At 43.7% G+C, this 27,770-nt stretch overlaps 1 protein-coding gene and 1 non-coding gene across 2 annotated transcripts; one reads left to right on the top strand and one right to left on the bottom strand.

The window, feature by feature from the left end:
• Nucleotides 1-4: 4 nt before the first annotated feature.
• On the bottom strand, nt 5-27,770 carry PSMD12 (proteasome 26S subunit, non-ATPase 12). Its single transcript, XM_029927992.1, has 11 exons — nt 27,577-27,770; nt 18,892-18,951; nt 18,676-18,804; nt 14,426-14,533; nt 10,267-10,371; nt 6,897-7,046; nt 6,670-6,804; nt 5,398-5,510; nt 4,594-4,768; nt 1,581-1,658; nt 5-672 (listed from the first exon to the last, which is right to left on the bottom strand). The coding sequence occupies exons 1-11, from the start codon at nt 27,682-27,684 to the stop codon at nt 463-465; spliced, it is 1,371 nt and encodes a 456-aa protein (XP_029783852.1). The 5' UTR covers nt 27,685-27,770; the 3' UTR covers nt 5-462.
• LOC115283102 lies at nt 7,681-7,763 on the top strand. The gene has a single exon (XR_003904911.1). It is a non-coding gene; the product is annotated as a small nucleolar RNA SNORD35 (small nucleolar RNA).

Genomic DNA, 27,770 nt, shown 5'->3' with positions numbered 1-27,770 from the left:
TAGCTTTAAAACAGAATTTCTTTTATTTAAAAAATCCTTAAATCCCTATCCCACAAAATGTTCAGAAACACAGGTAACTATAGAAAGTCAATGTGCATATACTGCCTTTATTTTTATTAACATAATTACGGTTGTTAGCTGAATGAGAACAAATAATAGCTAAAAAGTTTTCAAATGATAGAAACACTTTTGGGTAAGTTATGACACAATTGTTTTGAGTACGTAGACCATAGAAATAGAAGTGTATTTTTCTTTGCACCAACTGCAAATGCGAAGTTAACGATAAAATCAGGGAAGTGAAAGGTCGAAAGGGGCCTTAAACACAGTCACTATCTTTTAAATTTTAGACAAAAAAGGTGAGAATAGAAAAAAAAACCCCAACATATACACCATAACAGTCTTTTTTTTTTTAATGACTTCCAATTTTAACTCTTGTCTAAAAGCATTAAGGGCGCGGAGACCCTATTGTAGATTATGTATCATCTCCTCTTTGGCGATGAGGTGTGTGGTTTTGTTAACTAGAGACATCAGTGAGTTCAGTTTCTGAGACCAGTCATTTAATAAATTATTTGGATCCTTGGGTCTCTGGAAGTTGATAATTCCTGCCAACCTGTCTACTTTAGCAAAGATGGTCTTGTTAACTACTAGATTCGAAAGAAAAGCTTCTGACTCCTGCAAGAGAGAAAGACAAATTAGATTAAGACAGGATAATTTAAAAAAAAAAAAAAAAGACAGGGTAATTACAGACAATAACCAAAATTTAAGGAAAGCATTTTCTTTCTTTTTTAAAAAAATATTTACTTTTTGAGAGAGAGAGAGAGACAGAGTGTGAGTGGGGCAGGGACAGAGAGGAGACAGAACCCAGAGCAGGCTTCCTGTAATAACGTATTTATTCCACTGCCAGTCTAGGAAATGTTCGCTCTTGGTCTACAGTGTCCCCACCGGCAGCACTGGGTCACTGTACACTCTGTTGCTTGGCAGTGACACATGGAGGACAAGGCACTTTACTTCTAGGACTCGGGTCCCCTCGTCCTGAAATGTGAGGAGCCAGTGAGACAACCAACCATCAGGCCTTTCACCTCTAACATCTGTGATTCCTCTTTTTTTTTTAGCTACGTGATGACAGAAATTGCTCTTAGATCACGTCACCGAACCCCTATCTCTGCGGTGGTTCGAACATTCCAGCAACAGGAACCCAGGCCTGAACGCGACCCTCCTGTGACGTGTGACCTGGGCCCTCGGCAGGGGGCTGCAGCGAAGTGTCTGTCACAGTTCACGGCCCTACGGTTCACTTCTGGGGACCCAGACGTGGTTATTCCAGAAGCATAAACCCGAGGCACACGGAACGACGTAAAACTGCCATAGTTAAGTGAACACTTTAACTAGGACATAATATTAATGTTAATTATGAACTTGGTGTTGAGGCTATTTTTTGATACTCAAGACAGCCTGGAGGAATCTTCTGTCACCTAAACTTGAAACTAAATAAGACGACAAATTGATTTTCACTTCATTCTTGTGCGTCAGCTGATACTCAAAATGTCTGGCGACCAACGGCTGACACGGCGCGCACCACTTACATCAACGGACAGGTCGAGGAGCCGGGCCATCCTCTGCATGGTGATCCTCGTGTAATACCTGGCCATTATTCGGATATTCTGGGGAGAGAGCAGAGGACACGAGGGCCGGTAACAGATGGCCCGATCGCTAAAAGCCTGCTTGTTTTTGTGGCCAAACAGGCTTCAGTTAAAGTGTCAGATTCAGAGCTTTCCTTTCCCCGTAGCCCACCACGGTTCTAAAGTTCAATGCCACGGCCAAAAATTAGGTATCCTGACCTCTGTAGTTATTTGTAAGTTATTCTTAATGCTCTCCACAACTTCCCTTTTTTTAAAATTTATCTATTGACTTATTTAGAGAGAGACAAAGGTAGCATAAGCACGGGAGGGACGGAGAGAGAGAGAGAACCCCAAGCCGGCTTCGCACTGTCAATGCAGGGCCTGATGTGGGGCTCAAACCCATGAAACCGTGAGATCCTGCACAACCTGAGCCGAAATCAAGAGTTGAGTGCTTAAGTGACTGAGCCACCCGGTCGCCCCTACTCTTTACAACTCTTTTTTTTTTTTTTAAACGTTTATTCATTTTTGAAGGAGAGGGAGAGAGAGACAGCATGAGCAGGGGAGGGTCAGAGAGAGAGGGAGACACAGAATCTGAAGCAGGCTCCAGGCTCTGAGCTAGCTGTCAGCACAGAGCCCGACACGGGGCTCGAACTCACAAACACTGAGATCATAACCTGAGCTGAATCGGATCCAGCGAGGCGCCCCTTTACAATTCTTTTTTAAATATATATAGTCAAGGGCCGCCTGCGTGGCTCAGTCGGTGGAACATCCTACTTGTGATTTCCGCCCAGGTCATGATGCCAGGGTCGTGGGATCAAGCCCCATGTGTCGGGCTCGGCGGTGAGTGTGGAGCCCACCGGAGAGAGATTCTCCTTCTCTCTCTCGCCCTCTCCCCTGCTCAATCCTGCTCTGTCTCTCAAATAAAAATAAAAATAAATAAAATTTATATAAAAATATATGATCAAGGGCCGCCTGGGTGGCTCAGTCGGTTGAGCGCCTGACTTTGGCTCAGGTCATGATCTCATGGTTCGTGGGTTTGAGTCCTGCGTTGGGCTCTGTGCTGGCAGCTCAGAGCCTGGAGCCTGCTTTGGATTCTGTGTCTCCCTCTCTCTCTGCCCCTCCCTTATTCATGCTCTGTTTCTTGTCTCAATAATAAACTTAAAAAAAAATCTATATATGATCAAAACCTAGGCTTACCTTAATTAAAACAGTGGTTAAAAAAACAAACTATACTAAAATATTTTTGCTAAATGTAAGAATCTAACGTTAAACTTTCTAGACCCGTCTTCCTTCATCCTTTAAATTCAGATCAGTGACCAGATTCTATTGATTTTCTATTTTAAAATATTTCCACCTATCCATTCTTCAATCCTCAGCGACTGCCTTGACTGGAGCCCACAGGGGCCCTCACTTCGTCTTCTCGGTTCCATTCCGGTCTCCCTCCAAGTCCATTCTCCCCACCCGGTGCTCGAGGGGACTGTCAGATATGAGCCTGGTCCCTGTCCTCTCAGTTCCCACGACTGGAGAATGTACACGTTGTTAAGTTCCAGACCGTTACCGCACCTCCGACTTCCGCCCTCACTGAGCCCTGTTCTTGGAGGCCCGAAGCTCCCCCTGCGGCTCGGTGCCTCCACGCCTTCGCTCAGCCCAGCCCCTCCGCCAGCTGACCCGGGACGCCTCCCATGACCCTTCTGCCGGGGTCAGCGGCTGTGGGTCGAGTCTGACCGCATTCTCAGGCAGAGTCAATCCACCTGCTCCTCATGCTCTACTCCACTCAATATATACTTGCCTCCTAATATCTGTAACATTTCTTAAAGTTTACTTATTTATATTTTGAGAGAGAGCAAGAGCGTGTGCATGGCCGTGAACAGAGGAGGAGCAGAGAGAGGCAGAGAGAATCCTAAGCAGGCTCCACACTGCACAGAGCCCCATGCAGGGCTCAAACTTACAAACCATGAGATCATGACCTGACTGAAATCAAGAGATTAAGCAACTGAGCCACCCAGACACCCCCATAACAATTAAAAAAACCTTTTTTTTACATTTACTCATTTTTGAGAGACAGAGCATGAGTGAGGGAAGGACAGAGAGAAGGAGACAAAGAATGTGAAAGAGGCTCCAGGCTCCGAGCCGTCAGTGCAGAGCCCGACACGGGGCTCAAACCCACAAACTATGAGATCATGACCTGAGCTGAAGTTGGATGCTTAACCGACTGAGCCCCCCGCATAATAATTTTGTTTATAAATGTATCTTTCCTAGGATTTATTTTTAAGCTGTCCAAAGGCAGGACCAAGTCTTCTTTTCCCACGTGCCTCTGCACTCTGGGGCACGCAGAAGGCGTGTCACAATAGGATGTTATTATGCATGAACACTGAGATCATTTAATCTGTGGTGACACCAAGGTCAAAGGTCAGGTTTAAGACCTTTCATCTACTCCCCAAACTACCAAGTGAGTATCAGACAGAAAGCACTCCTTTCACCCACAACTACCCCCCACATTCTTAAAAAATTCCTGCTGGTTTATATGCTGTAAACTTTTGGATTCTTGAGAGGTCCGCACAAAAGAAGCAAGCTAAAACATAGTTTTCTTTTCTGAAAAGCCAAAATGAGGGAATGGGGGGAGGGAAAGTAAGAGGGATGAGATAAATTCTGACGTGCTTTGGGAAACACAATAAACATCTGAACAACAAATTTACATCTTTACTACACTGGGCATAGGCCCCCTCCCCCCAATCCTAAAGCAAAGAATTAAAGACATAACCTCCAAAAGAAACGCCTGACTATCAAACTTAAAAAATCAAAGTTTATGCTCAAATTTGCCCAAGTTTACTTCCAGACTGGCAACTCTAATATGTCTGATTCTTTTTTTCTTCAATATTTATTTTTTTAAGCAATCCCCATGGCCAACACAGGGCTCGAACTCATGGCCCTGAGATCAAGAGTCGCGCACTCTTCTGAGACCACACCAGATTCTTACATGTTCAACGACTCTGTTCTTCAGGTCCTTCCACCTCCTTTCACCTTCCTCCGTGGAACCAAACACGTCAGTGGCCGGACTCTCGGGGGACCCTTTTCTTAACTCCAGCCCGTAGTCCTCCACAAGTGTGGACCAGCGCATCAGCTCCATCGTGGTGAACAGCTTTAAAAGATCCCTGTAAATTGTATACAACTTAATATCCCAAATCTGTAAAAGCTAAGTTTCACCTAATGTAACAGCGAAGGCTTAAAAAGTGGCAAAGCCTGTACTTATATGAATTTTTATTTTAGACTAAGATACAAGTTGACTTTTTTTTTTTTAAGATTTAAAATTCCGAAAGGAGCATTCCTCCCCGCTCCCTCCTGCAATGTATTTGCCAGTTTCTGGAATAATTAATGTAAACTTACTAATGAGACAGATAAAGGAAAAAAACCCCAGCTTTTAAATAAGAGCCCACTGTGCTTACGAAGCACAGGTCTGTTTTATACTGTACGTACTCCTGAAAATCACGAAGCCCCAAATTACTAATACTAAAACTTTATCAAATGGTTAATTAACCAGAAGCTGCTAAAGTGGGCTTGAAATGCAACTTCTACTTGATAAGTGGTTTAGAATGAAGCGTGTTATAACCTCATTAATTTCAAATGCAGCGTGAAAACACATTTCACTACTTTATGAACTCTGGTTTTATTACCAACACCATCTACCAGCACCAATGACGAAGGTGTACACTCAGGTTAGCCAACTTTTTTTCACAATGGCATTTCTGCTGAGATGAACTACATTCCCTATCAGCGTACTTACTTGTATTTAGGAATTTCTTCTAACTTCTTGTCACCACTTATTCGGTGAACCAAATCTGACTGTTCATTGTCAAAAGGAGCCAAGATCACATACAGGACAACACTTTTCAGAGCCTACAAATGTTGTATAACACAATGGATTATATATAAGCTTAGAAACTTTGGCAGGAACTAAAGAAAAATCATGAGAGAATTGTCTATATTCACGTTTGATACGGTACTCTGAAGTCTTAGGGAATAAACACCCTACCAAGCAGATCTTTCCACAGTGGCTTCCTGTCACAGTAAGTTTTTCTAAAACAAGTACGTAAATTCTTGCTAATCTGAATTACTACCTGGGCTGACATTTTTTGGCGAAAAAAGTATAAAGAAAAAGTTCTTGTAACAAGTTAGCAAAAATGTGGAATATACATGTAAGCTATATTAAAGAGTCTTATGAAATAATTTTCCAAAGTAGTGCCAGATCTTTACTTGTAACCTTGGTTATTTAGCAAGTGACATGCTATACATATTATTATTTTTAGCCTTTTAAAATGTTTATTAAAAAAGTTTCTTAAAGTTTTATTTATTTTTCAGAGAAAGAGAGAGTGGGGGAAGGGCAGAGAGGGAGACACAGAATCCACAGGCTCCAGGTTCCGAGCTGTCAGCATAGAGCCAGATGTGGGGCTCGAACCCACGAGCTGTGAGATCATGACCTGAGCTGAAGTTGGATGCTCAACCGACTGAGCTATCTAGGCGCCCCAAATGTTTATTTATATTTTTGAGGCAGGGGCAGGGAAGGGCAGAGAGAGAGGGAGACATAGAACTCAAAGAGGCTCCAGGCTCTGCTCTGTCAGCACAGAGCCCGACATGGGGCTCGAATCTACGAGCCTCGAGATCATGACCTGAGCCGAAATTGAATGCTTGAACCCACGAATCTCAAGTGCTTAACTGACTGAGCCATTCAGGCACCCTGTCTTTTAAGTAATCTCTATATCCAATGTGGGACTTGAACTCAAAACCTCAAGGATCAAGAGCTGCATGCTCTACCGACTGAGCCACTCAGGTGCTGGTATACATATTTTAAATAGTAAACCTACATTCTTCAAAAGTGATAAAGAATTTAGAGTATTGTTATACTTTGCTTGAATCCGTAAACTAAATCATCAACACACTGAATAGAAAGCAGCACCATACAACTGCTTATAATTACTGAACTTAAAATTATTTCAAAATAAAATATGCAAATTCTTCCTAGTAAGTATCACTGTCCAGTTTAAGAATATATTCTTACCTGTTGCCACTTGTCACTTTCTGCCTGGATGCAGGGAGTGTCGTATATTGCTCTGTAGTGCTTACAAATAGACAAATAGGACCCTTCATGTTGATCAAGCTGAATCATTAAGTTATAATATTTTAACTTTAATTTCTGGGGGAAAAAAATTGGTAAAATAAATTAGGGATGATCGTTTTTTCCCCAAATACTTCTACAGTGAACTTGTAGTTAAGAGACATGCTTACCTCTGTATTTTCTTCCTGGAAAAATTTGGTGTTTATTTTCTTGCTGATGATTTGTGTTCGAATGTAATCCTTCACAGCTAGACAGAGCCTCATCTGCTCCAAAATAAACTCCACTCGCTCTTTCTTTTCCATTGACCCATAGGTTTCCACCTAGCAAAGTTCCCAAATAAGTTTGTTTGATAAGTTTTAAAAATTGCAAAATTAAGTATATTAAAATATTCACATCTGTTGAATAATAAGAACCTTCTCGCACACTGAGAGTATTGGTGAGGATATAAAAAGCTAGTTCCCTCCAGAAATTATAATTTTAAAAAATATATAATAAATGGGTACTTTTTTCTTCTGGTATGAAATGTTCTTTGAATTTTCACCTACGGAGTTAACTATAGAACTGTGTAGTTAACCCGTGTGGTTTAACCACCATCACAATCAAGACACAGGACAGAACTTTCAGTCCAAAAAACTTCCTCATGCTACCCCCACCCCTTTGCAGTCACAATCTTTCCCCACGTTGAACCTCGACAGCTGACAGCCGGTGATCTGAAACAGGCCTGCCCCTTTTTACGGCTGCGTAGTATTCCCCCGTGTGGAGGGACTGGCCTCTCCGCTCCCTACTGAAGGACAGATGGCCTGACTCCATCCTGTATCCCCACAAACAAGGCTACTCTGAACATTAGTGGACAAGCTGAGCGTGAACGTAAGGTTTCATTTCTCTTGGGCACAAGACGTGGGACTACTCGGTCGTCTGGAGCGCATACATTCACTTCATAAGCAACCGCCAAACTGAAGGTGATGGCTCCTCACGGTGGTTTGTGGATGGCACCGTGGGCAGTGCTGGTAATGCCAATGGTGAGACGATGCCAGGGAAAGAAGGGAAGGGAAGTGAAGGGAGGGAAAGGGATGGCAGAGGTGGAGGAGAGGGGAAGGGAAGGAGAAGGAGAAGGAAAGAGGGAGAGAATGAAAGAAGGAAAGGAAGGAAGGAAGGAAGGAAGGAAGGAAGGACCAAAATGCTTCCCAGAGTGACTGCGCCATTTTTCATCCCCTTCAGCAATGGAGGCGGGCTCTCACCACTCCGCGTCCTGCCAGCGCCTGACAGTGTCCGTATTTTTAGTCTTAGCTATTCTAATAGGTGTGTAGGGGTATCTCGCTGCGGTTTTAATTTGCATTTTCCTCATGGCCAGTGAGGAAATTACAATTGTGAAACCAGAACATGATGCCACTTGCAGGCGTTCTATTTATAAAGTAAAAAAAAAATTACAGAAAAAAAAGAGGTACTGGTCTTCTTACAATTCAGATAACAAGGCTGAGATGAGTCCTAACGGAGGCAGAGTGTAGAATTACAGTTAATATACGACAGACAACACCGGAAATCAATTATGCCAAATACTTTGAAAAACATTTTTAATACTTGGTGTACATACACTGCAAATGAATTTATAAAATGTGGAACAATAAAATAAGATAAAGTGAGGCTATTATTATTAGATCTAAAAAAGGTTTTTATTTCATGGTCTTCTTTGTAATTTTATATTAAGGAAAATAAAAACTCATACAATGAACCATCGATGTTTCATTTGTGTATTTTCACTCACTGTGCGTGTGAAGCGAATTTCAGGTAACATATTACCTGTATTTCCGTATGTATTTCTAAAAGATAAACTGAAAACAAATGGTACCTACAAATTCTTTAGATCACTCTAGTCAGTCCTCAATATCTCATTTAGTTAAATCAGAATCCAAATAAAGCTCATACTTTGCACCTGGTAGATAAGCTTCTTCTTTCCTTGCCATTTATCATTGACAACAACCGAGCCAAGCATCCTAGAGCATCCTGCAGTCTAGATTATTGCTGATCGCATCCCTGTGGTGTCATTGAATAGGCTCCTCTGTCCCTAGAATATCTTGTAAACTGGGAGTTACATCTAGAAGCTTTATATAATTGAGGTGAAACTTGTTGGCAAGAATATTCCAGAGGATGTTGAATCATGAGGCACATAGTCCTCCCGGTGGAAGGACAGAACTATGGGGCCGGCAGGAAGATCTGTGGTTGCCAGGGGGCGGGGGGCGAGGGAGGAAAAGGGAGGCTTAGAGAATTTTTAGGGCGGTGAAACGATTTTGTGTGGCGGCACACTGACGCACACACGTCATCGTCCATAAAATCCACAGAACGTACGACATCAACGGAGAACCTGACGGCAAACCACAGACTTTGGGTGATCAGGTGCTGATACGGGTTCGACTGTAACTAGGGCACCATTCTGGATCGAGATGCTGGGAGAAGAGGAAGGGGGGGGGGCGCCAGGGCATATACGGGACTCTGTACTTGCCACTCAACTTTCTGTGAACCTAATACTGCTCCAAAAAATACAGTCTTTTATTTAAGAGGAAGAAAAGAAGTCTGAAGTCAAACAGAACTAGTATGAATCTGACTGAACTCTACCCCTTCTTGGCAGTGACTTTAGGCACATCACCTAATCCTTTTAAGTTTCAGTTTCCTTGGCAGAAAAATGGGGATGAAAATAGTATTGTGTGTGAACGCTAAGTAAGATAAAGTGTCCAGAGAACACAAGACATGTTTGGAAAAAGCACGAAGACAACACAGAACACACGAGGTGCTCCCAGTGTTGCTGTGTCCCTTCCTTTGGGTAAAATGGCGCATGACTGAAAAATCAGAATAAGCAATTTAACTTAATGGGCCAAAATTATAAGCAAAAGTCTGAGTGTGGTTCAGGTACTTTTTTTTAGTGAGTGAGTCTGGCTTTTCTCAGATTTCTTAGCTCCTTGCTGTCTCATTTTAAGTTCTCTCCTAAAAACATGTCCTGAAACAGCAAATTATGAGGCAATTTTGGGGGGGAGGGGGGAGGGGGGAAGACAGGTGGTGGTGATGGTGGAGGGCACTTGAGGGGAAGAGCACTGGGTGTTGTATGGAAAACAATTTGACAATAAAATATTATGAAAAAAAAATGAGGCAATTTTTCTTTGTTAAACCAATTTAGTCTAGAGATTGACCATAAATCAAGGATTCATTTAAAATGAAGCTAATGATTAAATGCAAATCCCTAAAGCAGCAGTAAATAGTACACGAATTACTGATTTGACTTCCAACGAGATAATGAACATGTTAAAATAATGGCACACAGTCAAGACGGATTCACTGATTCTAACTTCTGTTCAAAACGTTTTTTAGCAGTTAAGTTGGGCTGCGATTATTAATGATGTAATTCGCAGGTATCTGAACCTCACACTCCACTGCACTCGCCCTTGACCTTGGTAGCTCTGAAGAAGGGATCAGGTGCCAAACTCAGCAACCTACATGAAACACGGAGGGCGAAATTTGCATGATTTGCACATTCTAAATACAACTCCTTACCTGTAACTCTTGTAAAATGGCGGCCGCCTCTTTCACGTCACCATTTTGCTCCTTTATAGTTGCTAATGTTTTAGTCAGTCGAGCACGCTCAATTTCAACATAAATCTACAAACATGAGAAATTTGTGTTATGAAGATTCTCACAGACATGTGTTAAGAAATTTTTTAAATGTTTATTTTTGAGAGTGAGCAAGCACATGAGCAGGGGAGGGGCAGAAAGAGAGAGACTAAATCAGAGAATCCCAAGTGGGCTCCGCGCTGTCAGTGCAGAGACTAATGCAGGACTGGAACTCATGAACCATGAGCCCAAGTCACGAGCGGGACACTTAACCAACTGAGCCACCCAGGGGCCCCTAATTTTACTTGAGAGAGAACAAATGAGTGAGGAAGAGAGGCAGGGGGAAAGAGAGAAAGAAGCTCAAGCAGGCTCCATGCTCAGCGTGACGCTAGATGTGGGGCTCAATCCCATGACCCTGGGATCATGACCTGAACCAAAATCAAGAGGGGGACGCTCACGGGGCTCCTGGATGGCTCGGTTGGTTGGGCATCCAACTTTGGTCCATGTGCTAACAGCTCAGAGCCTGGAGTCTGCTTCAGATCCTGTGTCCTCCCTCTCTGCCCCTCCCCCGTTCATGCTCTCTCTCTCTCTCTCTCTCTCTAAATTAAACATTTAAAAAGAACAACAACAAAAGAGTGGGACACTCAACCGACTGAGCCACTGAGGTGCCCCCAAATGCGTTAGAATGTTAAATGTAGACTTGAACTACGACTCAAACCCTGCCTCCTAGTGCTTTCATTCAACGATCGTGCACTTTACCCTCCGTGTACAGATACAGCTATGTGATTTTACATTTCACAATCATGTAATTTTTTAGGAAAATGTCTCTATAAAACATTATCCATATTCTGTAGCTTTGCTTTGAGAACCTAAATATGAAATCATTGTTTGTAACAAGTAACAGAACCACATGCTACGTTAAATAGCACAGAAAATAGAACAGTGCCTTTATTTAAAAAAAAAAAAATTTTTTCCCCCCAAATGTTCTTTTAAATTTATTTTTGAGCGATAGAGAGAGATAGCACGAGCAGGGGAGGGGCAGAAAGAGAGGGAGACACAGAATCCGAAGCAGGCTCCAGGCCCTGAGCTGTCGGCACAGAGCCCAACATAGGGCTCAAACCCACAAATCATGAGATCATGACCTGAGCCGAAGCCGAAGGCTTAACCGACTGAGCCACCCAGGTACCCCAGAACAGTGTCTTTAAAAGAATTATTTGGGGCGCCTAGGTGGCTCAGTTGGTTGAGCCTCTGGCTTCGGCTCAGGTCAGATCTCACATTCGTGGGTTCGAGCCCCGCGTCAGGCTCTGTGCTGACAGCTAGCTCAGAGCCTGGAGCCTGCTTCCGGTTCTGTGTCTCCTTCTCTCTCTACCCCTCCCCCTCTCATGCTCTGTCTCTCTCTGTATCAAAAATAAATAAAACATTAAAAAAAAAAAGAATTATTTGAGGGGCGCCTGATTGGGTCAGTCAGTAGAGTATGCAACTCTTGACTTTGGGGTCATAAGTTCAAGTCCCATGTTGGGCACAGAGCTTACTTAAAAAAAAAAAAAAGAAACACTAAAAAGATTTCATCTTAAAAATATTAAAGTTATGAGCATTTTTTGTAACTATAAGTCATGTAAGATGATGTAACTGCCAATAAATTAAACATAAAAAATAGACCTATCACCTAATTGAGTCTAGGGAACTAATTTTCGTGCCTTGGCTTGCTGGTCCTTTAGCCTTTGCTCTGCAGCAACCCTTTCCCCACTCCACCCCCCAAAACCTTAACCTCCAAGAATAACAAACTACTTTTACTTTCCTAAACATTCCGTGTGTTTCTTACTTTGATAGAATTTCCCCTATGTCTAAATTGCCATTCTCCCTATGCTCTAGCTCTGTGAATTTCTATTTTTTGGAGTAACATTTATTTATTTTGAGAGACATAGAAAGCATATAAGTTGGGGAAGGAAAGGGAGAAAAGGAGAGAATTCCAAGCAGGCTCTATGCAGAGCTGTCACGTGAGCCTGATCCTGCCCCCAGATCATGGGATCACGACTAGAGCTGAAATCAAGAGTTGGACATTCAACTGACTCAATCACCCAGGCACCCCCAAATTTCTATTCTTTTTTTAAAAATTTTTTTAACGTTTTTTACTTATTTTTGAGAGACAGAGAGAGACAGCATGAGAAGGGGAGGGTCAGAGAGAGAGAGGGACACACAGAATCAGAAGCAGGCTCCAGGCTCTGAGCTGTCAGCACAGAGCCTGACGTGGGGCTCGACCCCACAAACTGTGAGATCATGACCTGAGCTGAAGCCAGACGCTCAACCGACTGAGCCACCCAGGCGCCCCTATTCTTTTTAAAAAACTTTATTTAAAATATTTTTAAACTTTATTTATTTATTTGTAATTTTTAAAAATGTCTTTATTTTGAGAGAGAGACAGAGAATGAGCAGGGGAGGGGCAGAGAGAGAGCGAGACACAGAATCCAGAGCAGGCTCCAGGCTCAGAGCTGTCAGCACAGAGTCTGATGCGGGGCTCAAACTCACAGAGAGATTATGACCTGAGCTGAAGTTGGATGCTTAACTGAGTGCACCACCCTGGCACCCCAAAAACTGTATTTATTTTGAAAGAGAAAGAGACAAAGAGAGTGCAGAAGGGGCAAAGAAGGGGAGAGAGAATCCCAAGCTAGTTCCACACTGTCAATGCAGAGTCTGACGTGGGGCTTGAACTCATGACCTGTGAGATCATGACCTGAGCTGAAATCAAGAGTGGGCTGCTAAACCAGCTGAGCCACCCAGGTGCCCCATATTTCTATTCATTCTCAAAAAGCCAGCTCGGCCATCATACCCTGCCTCCAGGCTCTGGGACCAGGAGACACACCGCCAGTGTCAGGACACCGCACAGCGCTATTTTCATGATGGATCTCTTTGAGGTGGTAAAGAACACTGTCATGTTCGTTCTGGAGCTGGCACAGCACAGGTGCTCCATTAACATTTACTGAACTGAAGTGACAGTCAAACCAAGGCCCAAGAAGTTAAATATAAGCTAAATCTTTGTCCTCAAATCACAAAAATCTGTCCAGAAAAAAATATATATACACCTCAGTCGCCGTGTTATACTTGCCCTTCTTAGAGAAACAAGATTAGAAGGAAAAAAAAGGCATCAAAAGAAATACAAATAGATTCTGGTAAGAGAGCGAAATTAAAAAAATTAAGCTTACACTGCAAATACTCTAACTTTTTTTTTAAGTTCATTTGTTTTGAGAGCGAGCGAGCACAAGCAGGGAAGGGGCAGAGAGAGGAGAAGACAGGAGCCCAAGCAGGCTCTGTACTGTCAGCACCGGACACGGGGCTTAATGCACGAACCACGAGATCATGACCAAAGCAGAAATCGGCTCAGATGCTTAACGAACTAAGCCACCCAGGCACCCCTCTTACTTTTAAGTAAACCCTACACTCAACACGGGGCTGGAAGTCACAACTCCAAGAGTCACATACTCTACCAACTGAGCCGGCCAGGTACCCCATACTCTTTTTCTTTTTTTTTTTAAGGTCCATTTATTTTGAAAGAGAGAGAGTTCGTGCAGGTGCATGTGAGCGGGAGGGGGCAGAGAGAGAGGGAGAGAGAAGATCTCAAGCAGGCTCCACACTCAGCACGGAGCCCAATGAAGGACTCCATTTCAGGAACCATGAGATCATGACCTGAGCGGAAACCAAGAGACGGACGCTTAACTGACTGAGCCACCCAGGAGCCCCTCTATTAATTTAAATAGTAGAGTGAAACTTTAGCTATCCCCAGCATAGATTTCTCAAGCAGATCTAGGCCAGGGTGAAGAATTAACTTTATCTTTAATTACTGCCACATGTAAATTTGGAAGAAGATCACTAATTCCCGAAAAAAAATCTCGATATAGCAAGACCGCCACTAGTGAAATATATTCATTTGTGAACGGGAAGATACTACAAAGAAAACGTACAAAGATTATGGCGGAATCAAGGTGATGACCTATGTTGTCACCTTAAAAAATATATACATATTGATCTAACATCTGCATATCTAAGATGCTCTGAATACAGATACGATAGCACTTTCCGCTGTGAGTCATGCCAACGGAAAACTTACCTTTCCTTCTGTAACCATTCGCAGAGTATCAATTAATCGAAGTTTGATGGGAAGGTCCGTGATTTCCTCAACGTAAGTACAGCACTGTTGAACCATTTTTGCAACAGCCTAAAATAATAAAAACCGTTCATAAGCAAGATTCATTTCTCATACAGTTAGAAAGGAAATATTACACCCATAAGAAACATCAGGTGCCTGGCTAGTTCAGTCAGTAAGGAAAGCAACTCTTGATCTGAGGATTGTAGGTTTGAGCCCTATGTTGGGTGTAGAAATTAAAATTTAGGGGTGCCTGGGTGGCTCAATTGGTTGTGTCCAACTTCAGCTCAGGTCATGATCTCATGGTTGGTGAGTTCAAGCCCCACCTTGGGCTCTGCCTCTGGAGAGCCTGCTTGGGATTTCCTCTCTCCCTCTGACCCTCCTTCATTTGCTCTCTCCAGTTCTAAGTAAATAATAAACCTTAAAAAATCAATGGGTATACTTTTCATTCTTAAAATAAATGAACAAACAAACAAACAAATAAATAAATAAATAAAATCTTAAGTAAAATAAAAGGGAGGGGGTGCCTGGCTGGCTCAACTGGTAGAGCACACAACTTTTTTTTTTTAATGTTTTATTTATTTTTGAGAGAAACAGTGTGAGCAGGGAAGGGCAGAGAGAGAGGGGGAGACACAGAATCTGAAGTAGGCTCCAGCCTCCCACTATCAGCACAGAGCCCTATGTGGGGCTCGAACTCACAAAACGTGAGATCAAGTCAGACACTTAACAGACTGAGCCACACAGGCGCCCCTAGAGCATGCAACTCTTAATCTCAAGGGTCGTGTTTGGCATACAGCTTGCTTAAAAAAAGAAAAAAAAATTCAAAATATCTCTGACAGAAGCACTAAACACCCAGGAATAACTTAAAAAGGTTAGGAAAACCTCAGATGCAAAGGCTTTACCCCTCCGCATCACATAGAGTGAACTGACCACACAAAAGGGGTATGTATGATATCTATTAGAAGGCTTTCTAGCTAGTTATTTTGGAGCCAAACAAAAAAGCACGGAAGAAGCTGTAACAGACAAAAAGGGGGGAAAAGACAAGGAAAGAGCAGACCTCACCAGGGGCTGCGACAGCAATGGAGCCATGGCGAGCGGCCGTGGTGACTGAGGAAGAGGCGGGAGCTGAGACAGAGGTAGAGCAGCCCCACTGCCCAAGCCCGGGCAGCGAGGAGAAGCCACAACCCCCCACACCCCCTCAGTAAAACAGGACACTGAAGGTCACAGCGTCCCCTACCCTGGCTCCTCAGATAACGTACGTGGGTTGGATACATTTCCTGTAGCTCTAACATTCTAGGTCAAGGGTCAGCAAAACTTCCCTGTGCATTTCGGTAAATATTGACAGAGAAAGTATCTTAAACTCCGTGGGCCACAGGGTTTCTGCGGCAACTACTCAACTGCCTTGGTCACGCCAAAGCTGCCAGACGATGTATAACCAACGGTGTGGCTGTGTCCCAAGAACCTGATTCACACAGCTGGCGGGTGGGATCTGGCCCGCGGCCTGCAGTTTGCGCCTCTAACACAGACTCTGAACAGTGTTCTCGTTCTCAGTTATCATAACCGTTGAACATGAGAATTAGGACTCTTTGTCATAAAAACAAAATTAAATTATATTAAGTATGTTTTGTTTAAGAGAGCAGAAAAGTAAACAGAAAAAAAGTAAATATCCTGCTGTCAATTGTACTCAATCAAGCTGAAGAAAAAAATCCACTGTATGTCTGGCAAAGATTTCCTTGAAAAACAGTATTCATGTAGCTCAGATCAAACTTTTAATTAACTGAAAAAAATGGCCATTCAAAGACACAGGAGTTGCAGAAAATGAAGGTTTTATTGTAAAACAGAACTCTTTCAGTAAGTGCAAGGCTCTGGGACACTTTGTATCTCAAAACATGATCCCTCTGACACTAACTATAATAATGATTTCTACAAAGGCATACAAATTAGTAATTCTAAAAGCTGTCAAAAAAAAACTACAGTAACAGAAATCAGATGGGGTAAAAGGAAAACAAACAGAACAATTATATCAATATTCTAAGGAGAAGCAAACATCCCCGCTCCCTGAGGCGAGCCGGAGTCATTAGGTAAGTCAGGGTCGAGTGAGGCCTACCCCCTGGGCTCAAGTGACAGACAGTGAGTTAGAAACCATTAGTTTCAAGCAATCCAGAAAAGGTTATTTTAAGAAAATCATTACTTTCTAAGTCCGGTAAAGCAAAGAGAAAAGCTTTAGGTAAAAAGTAGTTATGAGAAAAGGAAAGAGACATTCTGAGCCCCTTTGCACCTGCCAGAGCTAAGACATAACGTGTCACAGCGAGAAGAGCAGCGCCGCTGCAGTTGTGGCCACGCCATCGGCCAGCCGTGACACGGGCTCACACTCCTTTCTCCAGGAAGCCCCCCCGCCAATGTATTCAAAACCCTCTCTTCCTCTGGTCCGGTCTCCTAGCACCGCTGGCCATTCTGTGTTGCTTACTACTTATTGCTGGGAGTGTGTAACTTAAAGTCAGGGCTCTTGTTAAAGATGTCCTCCTACCACTACTTCTACTTGGGATTATGCTCTGCACTGAGCCATAGGTGAGCTGGCACAGTTCTTCACCTTCCAAGAGTCCTGCATATAAATGTCAGTTTCTCAATCGGAGAAGGAACAGCGTGAACAGCCCCTTCTACGAGCTCTGAAATGCTGACTCTATCAAATCTTCATTTTAGGGTACGTGCTTTGAACGGCACTAGTACCATACAAAACACACATTTCTGCTCAAGCCAGCTTGCCTCAAGGTGTCTAAATAGGTAGCCCTTTGCCAAGTGTCCCCGGGCAAGCAGATCTCAGCAAACCATTAGAAGACAATGGCTCCTCTCAGCCAGCTCTATGATGGTCTCCGAAAGCACAGAACTGAGCAACAAATGGCATATTTCAAGGAATTTCACATTCACATGTACTAGATTGCCTCAAATCTATGTTAATTCTTGTTTTAAAAAATATTTTTGTAAGTACTCTCTACACCAACGTGGGGATCGAACGCACAACCCCAAGGTCAAAAGTCACATGCTCCAGTGACTGGGCCAGCCAGGTGTCCCTCTATGTTAATTCTGAACAAGTTATATGCATGTAAACTTCTCTAAAAAAAAAAAAAAAAAGAAAAACAAATTGTTTTTTGCAAAAAATAACTGAACCCACTCTATCACTAAGCTCACTCTAGCAGTAAACCAGTAAAACAAGGGATGTGAACAAGAACACCTTGTTTCTGTTCGTTGGTCCTACTACTACCCCATTTTACAATGTCAATACCTTCATTCGAAAGCAATAAATAACCCAGTAGCTGCTCAGGGAACGGTACTAGAAAGATGAGGCATAAATGACAAAAGTAGAATCTACTTGTAGATTATCATTTAAATATCTCAGGCAAAAGGGGCGCTGGCCAGCTCAACCAGTAGAACATGGGGCTCTTGATATCAGGGTCATAGGTTCAAGCCTCATGTTGGGCATAGAGTTTACTTAAAAACAAAACAAAGCAAAACAAAAAACCTCAAAAGAACAGAGAAACAATAAGAAAAACCCAGCTCCCCCAAAGACCAAAAGAGAACATACATAATCTTTAAACAAAATGAGTCGTAAAAACGTCCCAAAAATTGCCTCAAAATAAGTAAAATATTAAATGTTTAATGAAAGAGATGATTAAAAAACATTTTTTACCGTCTATTTATTTTTGAGAGACAGAGACGCAGAATGTGAGCAAGGGAGGGGCAGACAGAGGGAGGAGACACAGACTCCGAAGCAGGCTCCAGGCTGAGCCGTCAGCACAGAGCCTGACACAGGGCTCCGACCCACCGACCACGGGATCATGATCTGAGACAAAGTTGGAGGCCTGACTGAGCCACTCAGGCACCCCAAAAGATGATTAAGAAAATGACAGCGTTATCAGCCTGACGGATTATAACACAATCACTGAAGCTAATCAACACGAAGGCAGGCGCAACACGAGACAGAACGAAGCTGCACCAACGGTCCCAGCACAATTTTGTAAAAATATGCAAATATATGAAAACTGGAAGGAAAAAACATAAAAGCAGCTGACACGAAAATATGGACAGAATTTTAAAAAACGGTCTAGAATGCTGTAATGCTGATTTAACAGTAATTTAAAACAGAGTCACAGAAAGGTTTTCTAAATGCCCTCATTTAAATGCAAATGTATTTGTTTTATGAGCAGTCACGAACTCACTTGCTTTAATTGGCTCCGTCTTTTTGATAAAAGCATAATATTTTCATTAAGTAAATCCCATTCTTTAGCCTCATAGCACATCTTCACCACTGCCACTAAGATGCGTGACGTGGACACCATGTCGGAAGCCTGTAAGGAGGACAATGTGCTGAGAGTTAACGGAACACTGTTCAATAAAATCAGTGGTCACCGAGGTTTTCACTATAATGTACTCACAGTGCGGGTCTGCTTCTCCAGAGAGAGAAGGGTTTCAATGACTTCTTGAAGCCTTCCTTCCTAAAACGAGAGATTAAAATCAACAATGAAAACACTACCATCAACACAAAACCAAAGAAGAGTCGAAAATGAGATGTTTCTGACACAGAAAGAAAAAAAATCCGTTTTAGAGGAAAAGGCCCATCCCCATTACTACCAGTGTTTTGGGTTTTGTTTCCCTTTCCATCTAGGTGCCGACTTGCCCTGTGGACTCCTTAGGTCAGCGGTCACCGACCTGGGGGCCGCACACCATTCCTAACAGTTCAAGACGCCTAAGAGGAACCGAATATAGAACGAGAATTTAACACCTGAGAAAACCTCAGGTCTTTGTTTTGGTTTCTAATTATCAACTCAGTGTGGTGACTGGCAGTCACACGTGTCTTGAAGAATAAAATGGGAAAAATGAATGATTTCTTTATGAAGTCGCCATAACAAATATTTTAAAACGCGAAGTTCTGAGTGCTGCCTGAGTGGCTCAGTCAGTTAAGCTTCCGACTCTTGATCTTGGCTCAGGTCATGAGCTCACTGTTCCTAAGCTCAAACCCCGCACTGCGCTCGGCACTGGTAGCACAGAGTCTGTTTCGGATTCTGCCTCTCCCTCTCCTTGCCCCTCCGTCTCTCAATGTCTCTGTCTCCCTCTCAAAATAAATAAATAAACTTAAAGTTTTGAGGAAAAATAAAAAGGATATTTGGAAGAAAAAAAAGGAAACCTGGTTTAATTTTTCAATGACTTTTTTTTTTTAATGTAAGCTCAATGGCCAGAGTGGAGCTTGAACTCAGGACCCCAAGATCGAGAGTTGCAGGCTCTGCCGACTGAGCCAGGCAGGCGCCCCTAATTTTTCAATGCCTTTTAAAATAAATTACAACTGTGCTTAAAGGAAATGAAGACCACCTGAGAATACCCATATACGCTATACCAACGGTCATGCTTTTAAGCAGATACTGATCCCAACGGAATATACCCTTTTTGGTCAACTGATAATGACCTCCGTCTCATATGCAAAAACAAAATATGCCCCCAGGGGTGCACGTTGGGAAATGGGAGTAACAAAATTCAAATGATATAAACCTAAATGATAAAACACCAGGACTAAAATAAGCCACCCTATTAGAAACCACACATTAAAAAAATTTTTTTTAATGTCTTTTATTTATTGTTGAGAGACAGAGAGAGACAGCGTGAGCAGAGGGTCAGAGAAAGAGGGAGACACAGAATCTGAAGACAGGCTCCAGGCTCTGAGCTAGCTGTCAGCACAGAGCCCGATGCGGGGCTCGAACCCATGAACCTAACCATGAGATCATGACCTGACCTGAAGTCAGACGCTTAACCGGTTGAGCCACCCAGGCGTCCCAGAAACCACACTTTTTTTTTTTTTTTTTAAGTTTTAACGTTTTATTCAATTTTGAGAGAGAGAGACACAGAATCCAAACCAGGCTCCAGGCTCTAAGCGTTTAGCACAGAGCCTGACACGAGGCTCGAACCTACGAACGGAATATGAGATCGTGATCTGAGCTGAAGTCAGAGGCTTTTTTTTTCAATTTATTTTTTTAAATGTTTTATTTATTTTTGATACAGAGAGAGACAGAGCATGAGAGGGGGAGGGGCAGAGAGAGAAGGAGACACAGAATCTGAAGCAGGCTCCAGGCTCCGAGCTGTCAGCACAGAGCCCGATGCGGGGCTCGAACCCACGAACGTGAGATCTGACCTGAGCCGAAGTCGGAGGCTTAACCAACTGAGCCACCCAGGTGCCCCTGAAGTCAGAGGCTTGACCGACTGAGCCACCCAGGTGCCACAAGAAACCACACATTTTAATAAAAACCAGCCCACAGCAAAAGAAACAAGTACTTAAGATACTGACATTAACAACAATGAATGTATTGAAAGTGATGAGAAGGATTTTATTTTTCTAACTACAAATTAAAATTTTTTAAACTTTATTTACTTATTTTGAGAGAGAGCCTGTGCAAGAGAGCAGGTCAGGAACAGAGAGAGAGGGAGAATCCCAAGCAGGCTTCCCGCTGTCAGTGTGGGGCCCTTCAGGGCCGGCCGGATGGTGGGGGGCGGGCAGGGCTTGAACTGAGCTGAGTTGGATGCTTAACCAATTGAGCCGCCCAGGTACCCCAGGTGGCCCGGACGTTTTTTTTTTTTTTTTTTCTTTAAGATTTTATTTTTAGGTAATCTCTACACCTATCATGAGGCTCAAACTCACAACTCTGAGACTGGTCTACTGAGCCAGCCAGGAGGCCCAGAACTTTTTAAAATTTTAATGACATTCATGGACAGTGAAAGAAATTAAACAGTTTTTGAATTCAGGGCACAAATAATGTTTAGATTTTTCAAAATACTCTTTCCATATTTTCCAATATAACATTTAAACTATGAATTTTCTATGGAGTACAGATTATGTACTGTATAGTCATTCTCTGAATTTTCTTTAGCTCTGAAATATATATGATTACTGTAATTAAATCTGAAACACGAATACTAGCATTGTAACAATGCTTCCTATGCAAAGGGGGAGCATCAGTTCTGAAAACTCTACAGATTCATGTGTACAATAAACGCTAACTGAATGTCCATCAGAGGAAAAGAACAAAGAAGAAATCCATAAATTCTCCAAAGTTAAAAGCTAATAAATCATAAAAGAACAAAGAACCTCAGAACTTAAAGCCTGCTATGGATGAATCCAATCACCTCATTTTAGAAGTTTTTTTTTTTTAAATGTTTATTTATTTTTGAGAGAGACATAGAATTCGAGCAGGGAAGATGAAGAGAGGAAGACAGAATCTGAAGCAGGCTCCAGGCTCTGAGCTGTCAGCACAGAGCTCGATGTGGGGCTCAAATCCATGGACATGACCTGATCTGAAGTCGGACATTCAACTGACTGAGCCACCAAGGCACCCCGTAGTTTAGGGTATTTTAATTTAAAAGTACAGATTGTTTTTCTTAAGTTTATTTATTTTGAGTGAGAGAGAGAGAGAGCACGCTATTTATTTTAAGAGAACGCGCACAAGAGTGCAGGAGGAGCAGAGGGAGAGAGAGAGAATCTTAGGCAGGCTCTACAGTGTCAGCATGGAGCCCACTGTGGGGCTTGAACCCACAAACTGTGAGATCATGACTGAGCAGAAATCAAGAGTCAGACGCTTAACCTGAGTCACCCAGACGCCCCAGAAGTATAGGTTTTAAAGAACTGTATTCTAGGGACACCTGGGTGGCTCAGTCCGTTAAGAGGCCGACTTTGGCTCAGGTCATGAGGTCACAGTTCATGGGTTTGAGCCCCATGTTGTGCTCTTTGCTGACAGCGTGGAGCCTGCTAAGGGTTCTGTGTCTCCCTCCCTCTCTCTCCCTCTGCCCGCTCTATGTGCACTCTCTCTCACACAAAAGAAAAAAATGTAAAGTCAAAAAAAAAGAAGGAAAAGAACTGCATTTTTAAATAATTTTTATTTCTTTAAATGTTTTTATTTATTTTTGAGAGAGAGAGAGAGACACAACGTGAACAGGGGAGGGTCAGAGAGAGAAGGAGTCACAGGATCCGAAGACAGGCTCCAGGCTCTGAGCTGTCATCACAGAGCCCGATGCGGGGCTCGAACCCACAAACCATGAGATCATGACCTGAGCCGAAGTTGGACACTTAACCGACTGAGCCACCCAGGTGCCCCACGAACTGCATTCTTTAGGTGAAGGAATCACATACTGCTTTAGAGCCACAGTCTGCAGGTAACAACCAAATCTCAGGAAGGCATTTTTCTTTATTCTTTTTTAAATTTTAACGTTTATTTTTGAGACAGAAACAGTGCAAGCGGGAGAGGGTCAGAGAGAGAGGCTCCAGGCTCTGAGCTGTCAGCACAGATCCTGACTTGGGCCTTGAACTGGACGCTTAACCGACTGAGCCACCCAGGCGCCCCTCTCGGGAAGGCATTCTTAACTCTCCGAAGTCAGTAGTCATTCAGCACTTCCTTCCTGAACACACAAGCCCACTGACTTTCTGCTATGTAATGATCCCAAACTCTTTCCTAGTTTAATGTTTCTGGTCTTTCTGACCTCACTAGAACGTAAATTCTGCAACAGGAGGGACTGTGTCTATACTGTTCACCACTGCAGCTCGGTGCTCTGTACCTGGCCGAGCAACATGACGCTGCTTCTGTAGGACACTACAGTACCTCCCTTTACACCCTGTGCCCCGGTCATTCATGTGCATGTCTTGCCTCCTAAGTGCTCTGTACGCTTCTTCAGGGCTGGACCTTGTTCAATTGTTTCCCTTGCACCAACCTGTACGTAGTATGGCTGAATGGCTTGACACTGGCCACAACTATCAGATGATCTTAATGACTCACAATTCCTGATTCTTTTTTTTGTTTGTTTATTTTTGAGAGAGAGAATGAGAGAGCACAAGTAGGGGAGGTCGGGGCAGGGAGCAGAGGATCCAAAGTGGGCTCCGTGCTGACAGCAGCAAATTTGACCTCACAAACCTCGAGATTATGACCTAAGCCGAAGTCAGACACTCAACCGAGCCACCCAGGTGCCCAGCAATTCCTGATTCTTACTGTCAAGGTAAGTAGGTCGTGATAAGTTATATGGACAGCAATTCAGTGCTGTCTGGGGGATGCTACCTACCATCAACTTCATTAAACACAACTCCCAATTCTCTAGTTATCCCACTGTTTCCTCCAAATCCTCCATGGTCAATGCTAAGGCTAACCACCTTCCTCCTTTTGTATCTCTTCACACAGTTCTTGAAATTCTGCCCAGCCATGTGCTTTCAACTCAGAGGAAAGAGATGGTCAAAGCTATCAAAACCAACTCGTTAGAACATGTGACTTTGGTGACTCATTTTTCTCATTAAAATAATCTCTGTAAGTGAGGTAAAGTGCTAAGGAGTTTGCTCAACATCAATGCATTTTGGGTATCTCTAAGTTCTGTATGTTTGTACCTTTTACCTCCTAAATGGATCCAACCTTTCAGTGACTTGTTAAACAACCTACACCAAGAAAAAGGCCAATAGAAAGTTAACCACAACTAGTTGAAATTTAATGCCAATCCAATACTTTTACACGACCTATTTCTTAAAAGGATCTTTTTGTCCGAGCTGCTAACAATCAATAAAGTGCCTTACATATCACCTCCTCCTGGAGAAGAGGCTGCAGGTAACCAAATGAAAACACATGAAGGAGGAGAACCAAAGAGTATGTTCAATTTAAGAATATAAATAACCCCCAACTGCATACCAAATATAATGTAATCAAAAAGGGGGTGATGATCCTCTGTGTAGTAAGAACTGCTAAATATTCCATACTTACAGTTCAGAAAAGGCCTTCTTCAGACTCACTTTTTTTATAATTTTATTTTTGACTTTTTTTTTTTTTTTTTGAGAGAGAGAGAGAGAGAGAGACTGCATGAGCAGGGGAGAGGCAGAGAGAGAGGGAGACACAGAATCCAAAGACAGGCTCCAGGCTCTGAGTTAGCGGTCAGCACAGAGCCCGACACGGGGCTCGAACCCACAAACTGTGAGATCATGACCCGAGCCAAAGTTGGACGCTTAACCGACTGAGCCACCCACGCACCCCCAGATTCAGTTTTAACTCCTGAGCTAGTACGAGGGTGAAGCACTAACCATGATCAAAAACTATTATCACTTTTATTATTTCATCAACCTCAAATACCAATCACAGAGGTAGTACAGGAGAACGTAACGGTTAAAAACACAGGCTCTGCAGCCAGGCTGCTTGGGTCTAAATCCCAGGCTGTGCTACCTTGGGCTAGACCTTTATGCCCTTTGACCCTTCATTTTCTCTTAAGTGAAATGAGTGTAATAAAATAATTCCTGCCCCACAGGGTTGCTGTAAGATTAATGCACTACTTATGAAGACATGCCTAGAATAGACCACGTACATTATCATCATCACAACAGCTAACATTATATAGAACGTACGCAGCAATAAATATTAGTAACCGGTGTTACATGGTGAGTGTTTGGACACAGAAACAGAATCGCACTAGGTCACAACTGCAGGGGATTCAAACGGCCTAGACCTGTCACTTTTACCACCCCGGTCTAGGCCTCAGGGCGTCTTCTGAAGGCCTCTGCTGCCTGTGCTGTCCTCACTGGGCATATTCTTACTTTCCACCCACAGTTTTTATCTTCAAACACTGTTCGCATTAAAAATAAAAACTGTCGGGGCGCCTGGGTGGCTCAGTCGGATGAGCTTCCGACTTCGGCTCCAGTCCTGATCTCATGGTTTGGGGGACTGAACCCCTCGCAGTGCTTGCTTGGGATTCTCTCTCTCTCCCCCCTTCTCCAGATTGTGCACGCGTGTGCTCTCTTGCTCTCTCAAAAATAAACTTAAAAAAAAAAATCCAAACAGCTTTCATTTTACGTAGTTTAACAGTCCCCAACACTCCCTGTTTTAAACATTTCTGCTACTCACTTCACACCGATACCTAAAAAGGCATTTGAGTTTGCAGGCCCTTACAGTGGTCTTGAACATATAACCGTAACATCTTAAATAAATGCCATACGTGTGATTACTACAACTGCAGCCATGAAATATTTTTTCCTTACTGGCCTATAAGCGATCTGAGGGCAAGAGCTTTGTCTGATCATCTTTATTCGCCCTGATGTCTAGCACGGACTGCTGACAGCACGCTATCAGCGGCACTTGGTCAAGGGAAGATTTTTTCCTCCCAGGTCCCAGCTCTAAGAATAGTTGTACTACTTTCAAGCAAACAGTTTCTTCCTGATGGAAACTAGCAATCTATTAATTCCAAAGTGGTGGTTCAGGGGCTGACTCTGGCCCCATAGGTACTACTTGCCTGATCTATGTGGCACTGGCTCAAATGGTGTTTTAAAACAGATTCGTGTCCGGATTCTAAATATTGAGGCAATTCATACAGAAAAATCCATATTCCTGGTTTCTCCCTCCAATTAGAAGAGTTGACAAGGCCTGGCCGTCATCCCCAACTGGCAAAGCTTGACTGGAGATGAGGAGTTACTGCCCCCCTTCCCTGGACAGGAGCTGAGTGCGCCGGGCTCACTAGGCAGGGTAGAGTGGGGCGAGTCTGCCTGCTGTGCATCCTGGCCCCGCCGCTCTACTAGCTGAATGACCCCGGGGCCCGTGACTCAACTTCTCTCACACTGTTCTCTTGTCTGTAAAACAAGGATACCTATCGCATGGGGCTAAGGCGAGGCCTGAACGTGCCGATGTATGTCAGCACAAAGAAGGGTGCTGGCGCTGCAGAAAATACACAACAAATGCCAGCTATCCTTATCTGCCTGGCACCACTGGGGTTTTCCAACCCTCACGTAAGCGAGGGTGTTTCTTTGCACAAGCTGCTAGAAAGTTCGGAGATGAATTTACGGCTCCCCTCCATCAAGTGCACTGAAACGAAGAAATTCAGGTCTATCAACTTCATCATCTCCCCCAGCCCTGTTTTTAAGCCCCATTAATTCCTTTACCGGGAAAAAAAGGAATCAGTGAAAAAGTTTCTTTTTAAGAAATATTACTGTGAAGAATCACTTCACACTCCTCCTGTCCCTGAATTAATTACACTTAGATGTACTTCGGCAGTAAGAGACAAAACCAACCCTATTGGTACACGCATCCCAGGTGAATAGCAAAAAATATTTGTGGCTAGACTGATCAGGGAATTTAAGGAGGCGTGAGCGCAATCCTTAGCAAGAGCCCGTGATGGGAGGTGACTCAACGACCACCCAAACCCTCGACAGACGAGTCTGGTTTCGAATCCCTGGCTCTATCGCTACCTGTTTCCACATATAACTCCGGAGACCTGGTTTCTTTACATGTAAAATGATACATAAAGTTACCTGACACATCGCAGGGGGTGTGAAAAATATTCGGATCAAGTTCAATTTCTATCCCAGGGGAGATAAGCCGCTGGACTAAACCACTGTTCATGCCCTCCCCTAATAAGGCTCTTCTGCACTGCTATGCCTGTCTTTACTGCTGCAGTTCCCGCTCCAGGGATGACTCCTCCCCATCCCAGTTTTCTTCTTGAAGGTCCAAAACAAACGTCAACTTCTCCGTAAAACCTTCCCTCATCCCACCAGTAAGAAAGAACAGCTTCCTTCTCTGCGTTCCAATAACCACGTTTATCTTTGGCTAACACACACCACCATGCCTGACTCGTCTAATTTGTTACGTATACGAACTTCTTAAGGGCAGGGGTCCTGCGCGAATCACCCTCGTCCTTCCACTTTCCTACTACTTCTCCTGGCTAAAGGCCAGGAACATCCCATGATCCATAAACAACTAAACGATCTACGTTGATTCCACAAGAGTGAGAGAACTCCACTCTCTGATCTGGCCTGAATGGTACAGCGGCCGTAACCCCTGGGAAACTGCTAAAGCACACGTGAAACAGTACCAAGAAAAGGCAAAGAGTACTGTGGGGCCCCAGCTCCTGCGGGAAGTGGCCATCTGTCCCGGGGAGGGTCTGGGAAGCTGTGTGCACTAGCGTCCTCCGGCTGCGGGGCACACCCGGGACCTCCTGCTCCTGCAGGCCCAACGCGGGCTGGGCAGGCCGTGGGGGACGCGCCCTCCAGCCGGCAGGCCCCCTGAGGCCTAAGCAAGCACCGCGCCGTGACTCAGCCCTTGGCGCCCGCGAACAGCCAGCCGGCCTCCCCTCACCTTGGCCAGCTTCTCGCACTCGGGCAGTCGCTGATCCACCGTGGCACTGTAGTCCACCTCCATCTTGACGATGCGCCCATCAGCCCGCTCTGAGCCGCCGTCCGCCATGGTCCCGGCCTGAACGTCCCTTGATGTCCCCCTGCTTCGGCCACCACTCGTCACCCACACCGGAAGCCGCCTGCGCACCCGCTCAG

Source organism: Suricata suricatta, chromosome 17, assembly GCF_006229205.1.
Source record: "Suricata suricatta isolate VVHF042 chromosome 17, meerkat_22Aug2017_6uvM2_HiC, whole genome shotgun sequence".
In the NCBI taxonomy this organism is placed as follows: domain Eukaryota; kingdom Metazoa; phylum Chordata; class Mammalia; order Carnivora; family Herpestidae; genus Suricata; species Suricata suricatta.
The sequence above is the reverse complement of the archived record's forward strand: the minus strand, read 5'-3'. Positions and strand labels throughout refer to the sequence as shown.

Excerpts from the sequence above, each read along its gene's own strand:
- PSMD12 (XM_029927992.1), bottom strand. The coding sequence starts at position 27,684 with ATGGCGGACGGCGGCTCAGAGCGGGCTGATGGGCGCATCGTCAAGATG. Across the intron at positions 5,511-6,669 it reads AAAGTGACAAGTGGCAACAG|GCTCTGAAAAGTGTTGTCCT; the intron begins GTAAGAATATAT and ends CAACATTTGTAG. Across the intron at positions 673-1,580 it reads TCCTCGACCTGTCCGTTGAT|GAGTCAGAAGCTTTTCTTTC; the intron begins GTAAGTGGTGCG and ends TCTCTCTTGCAG.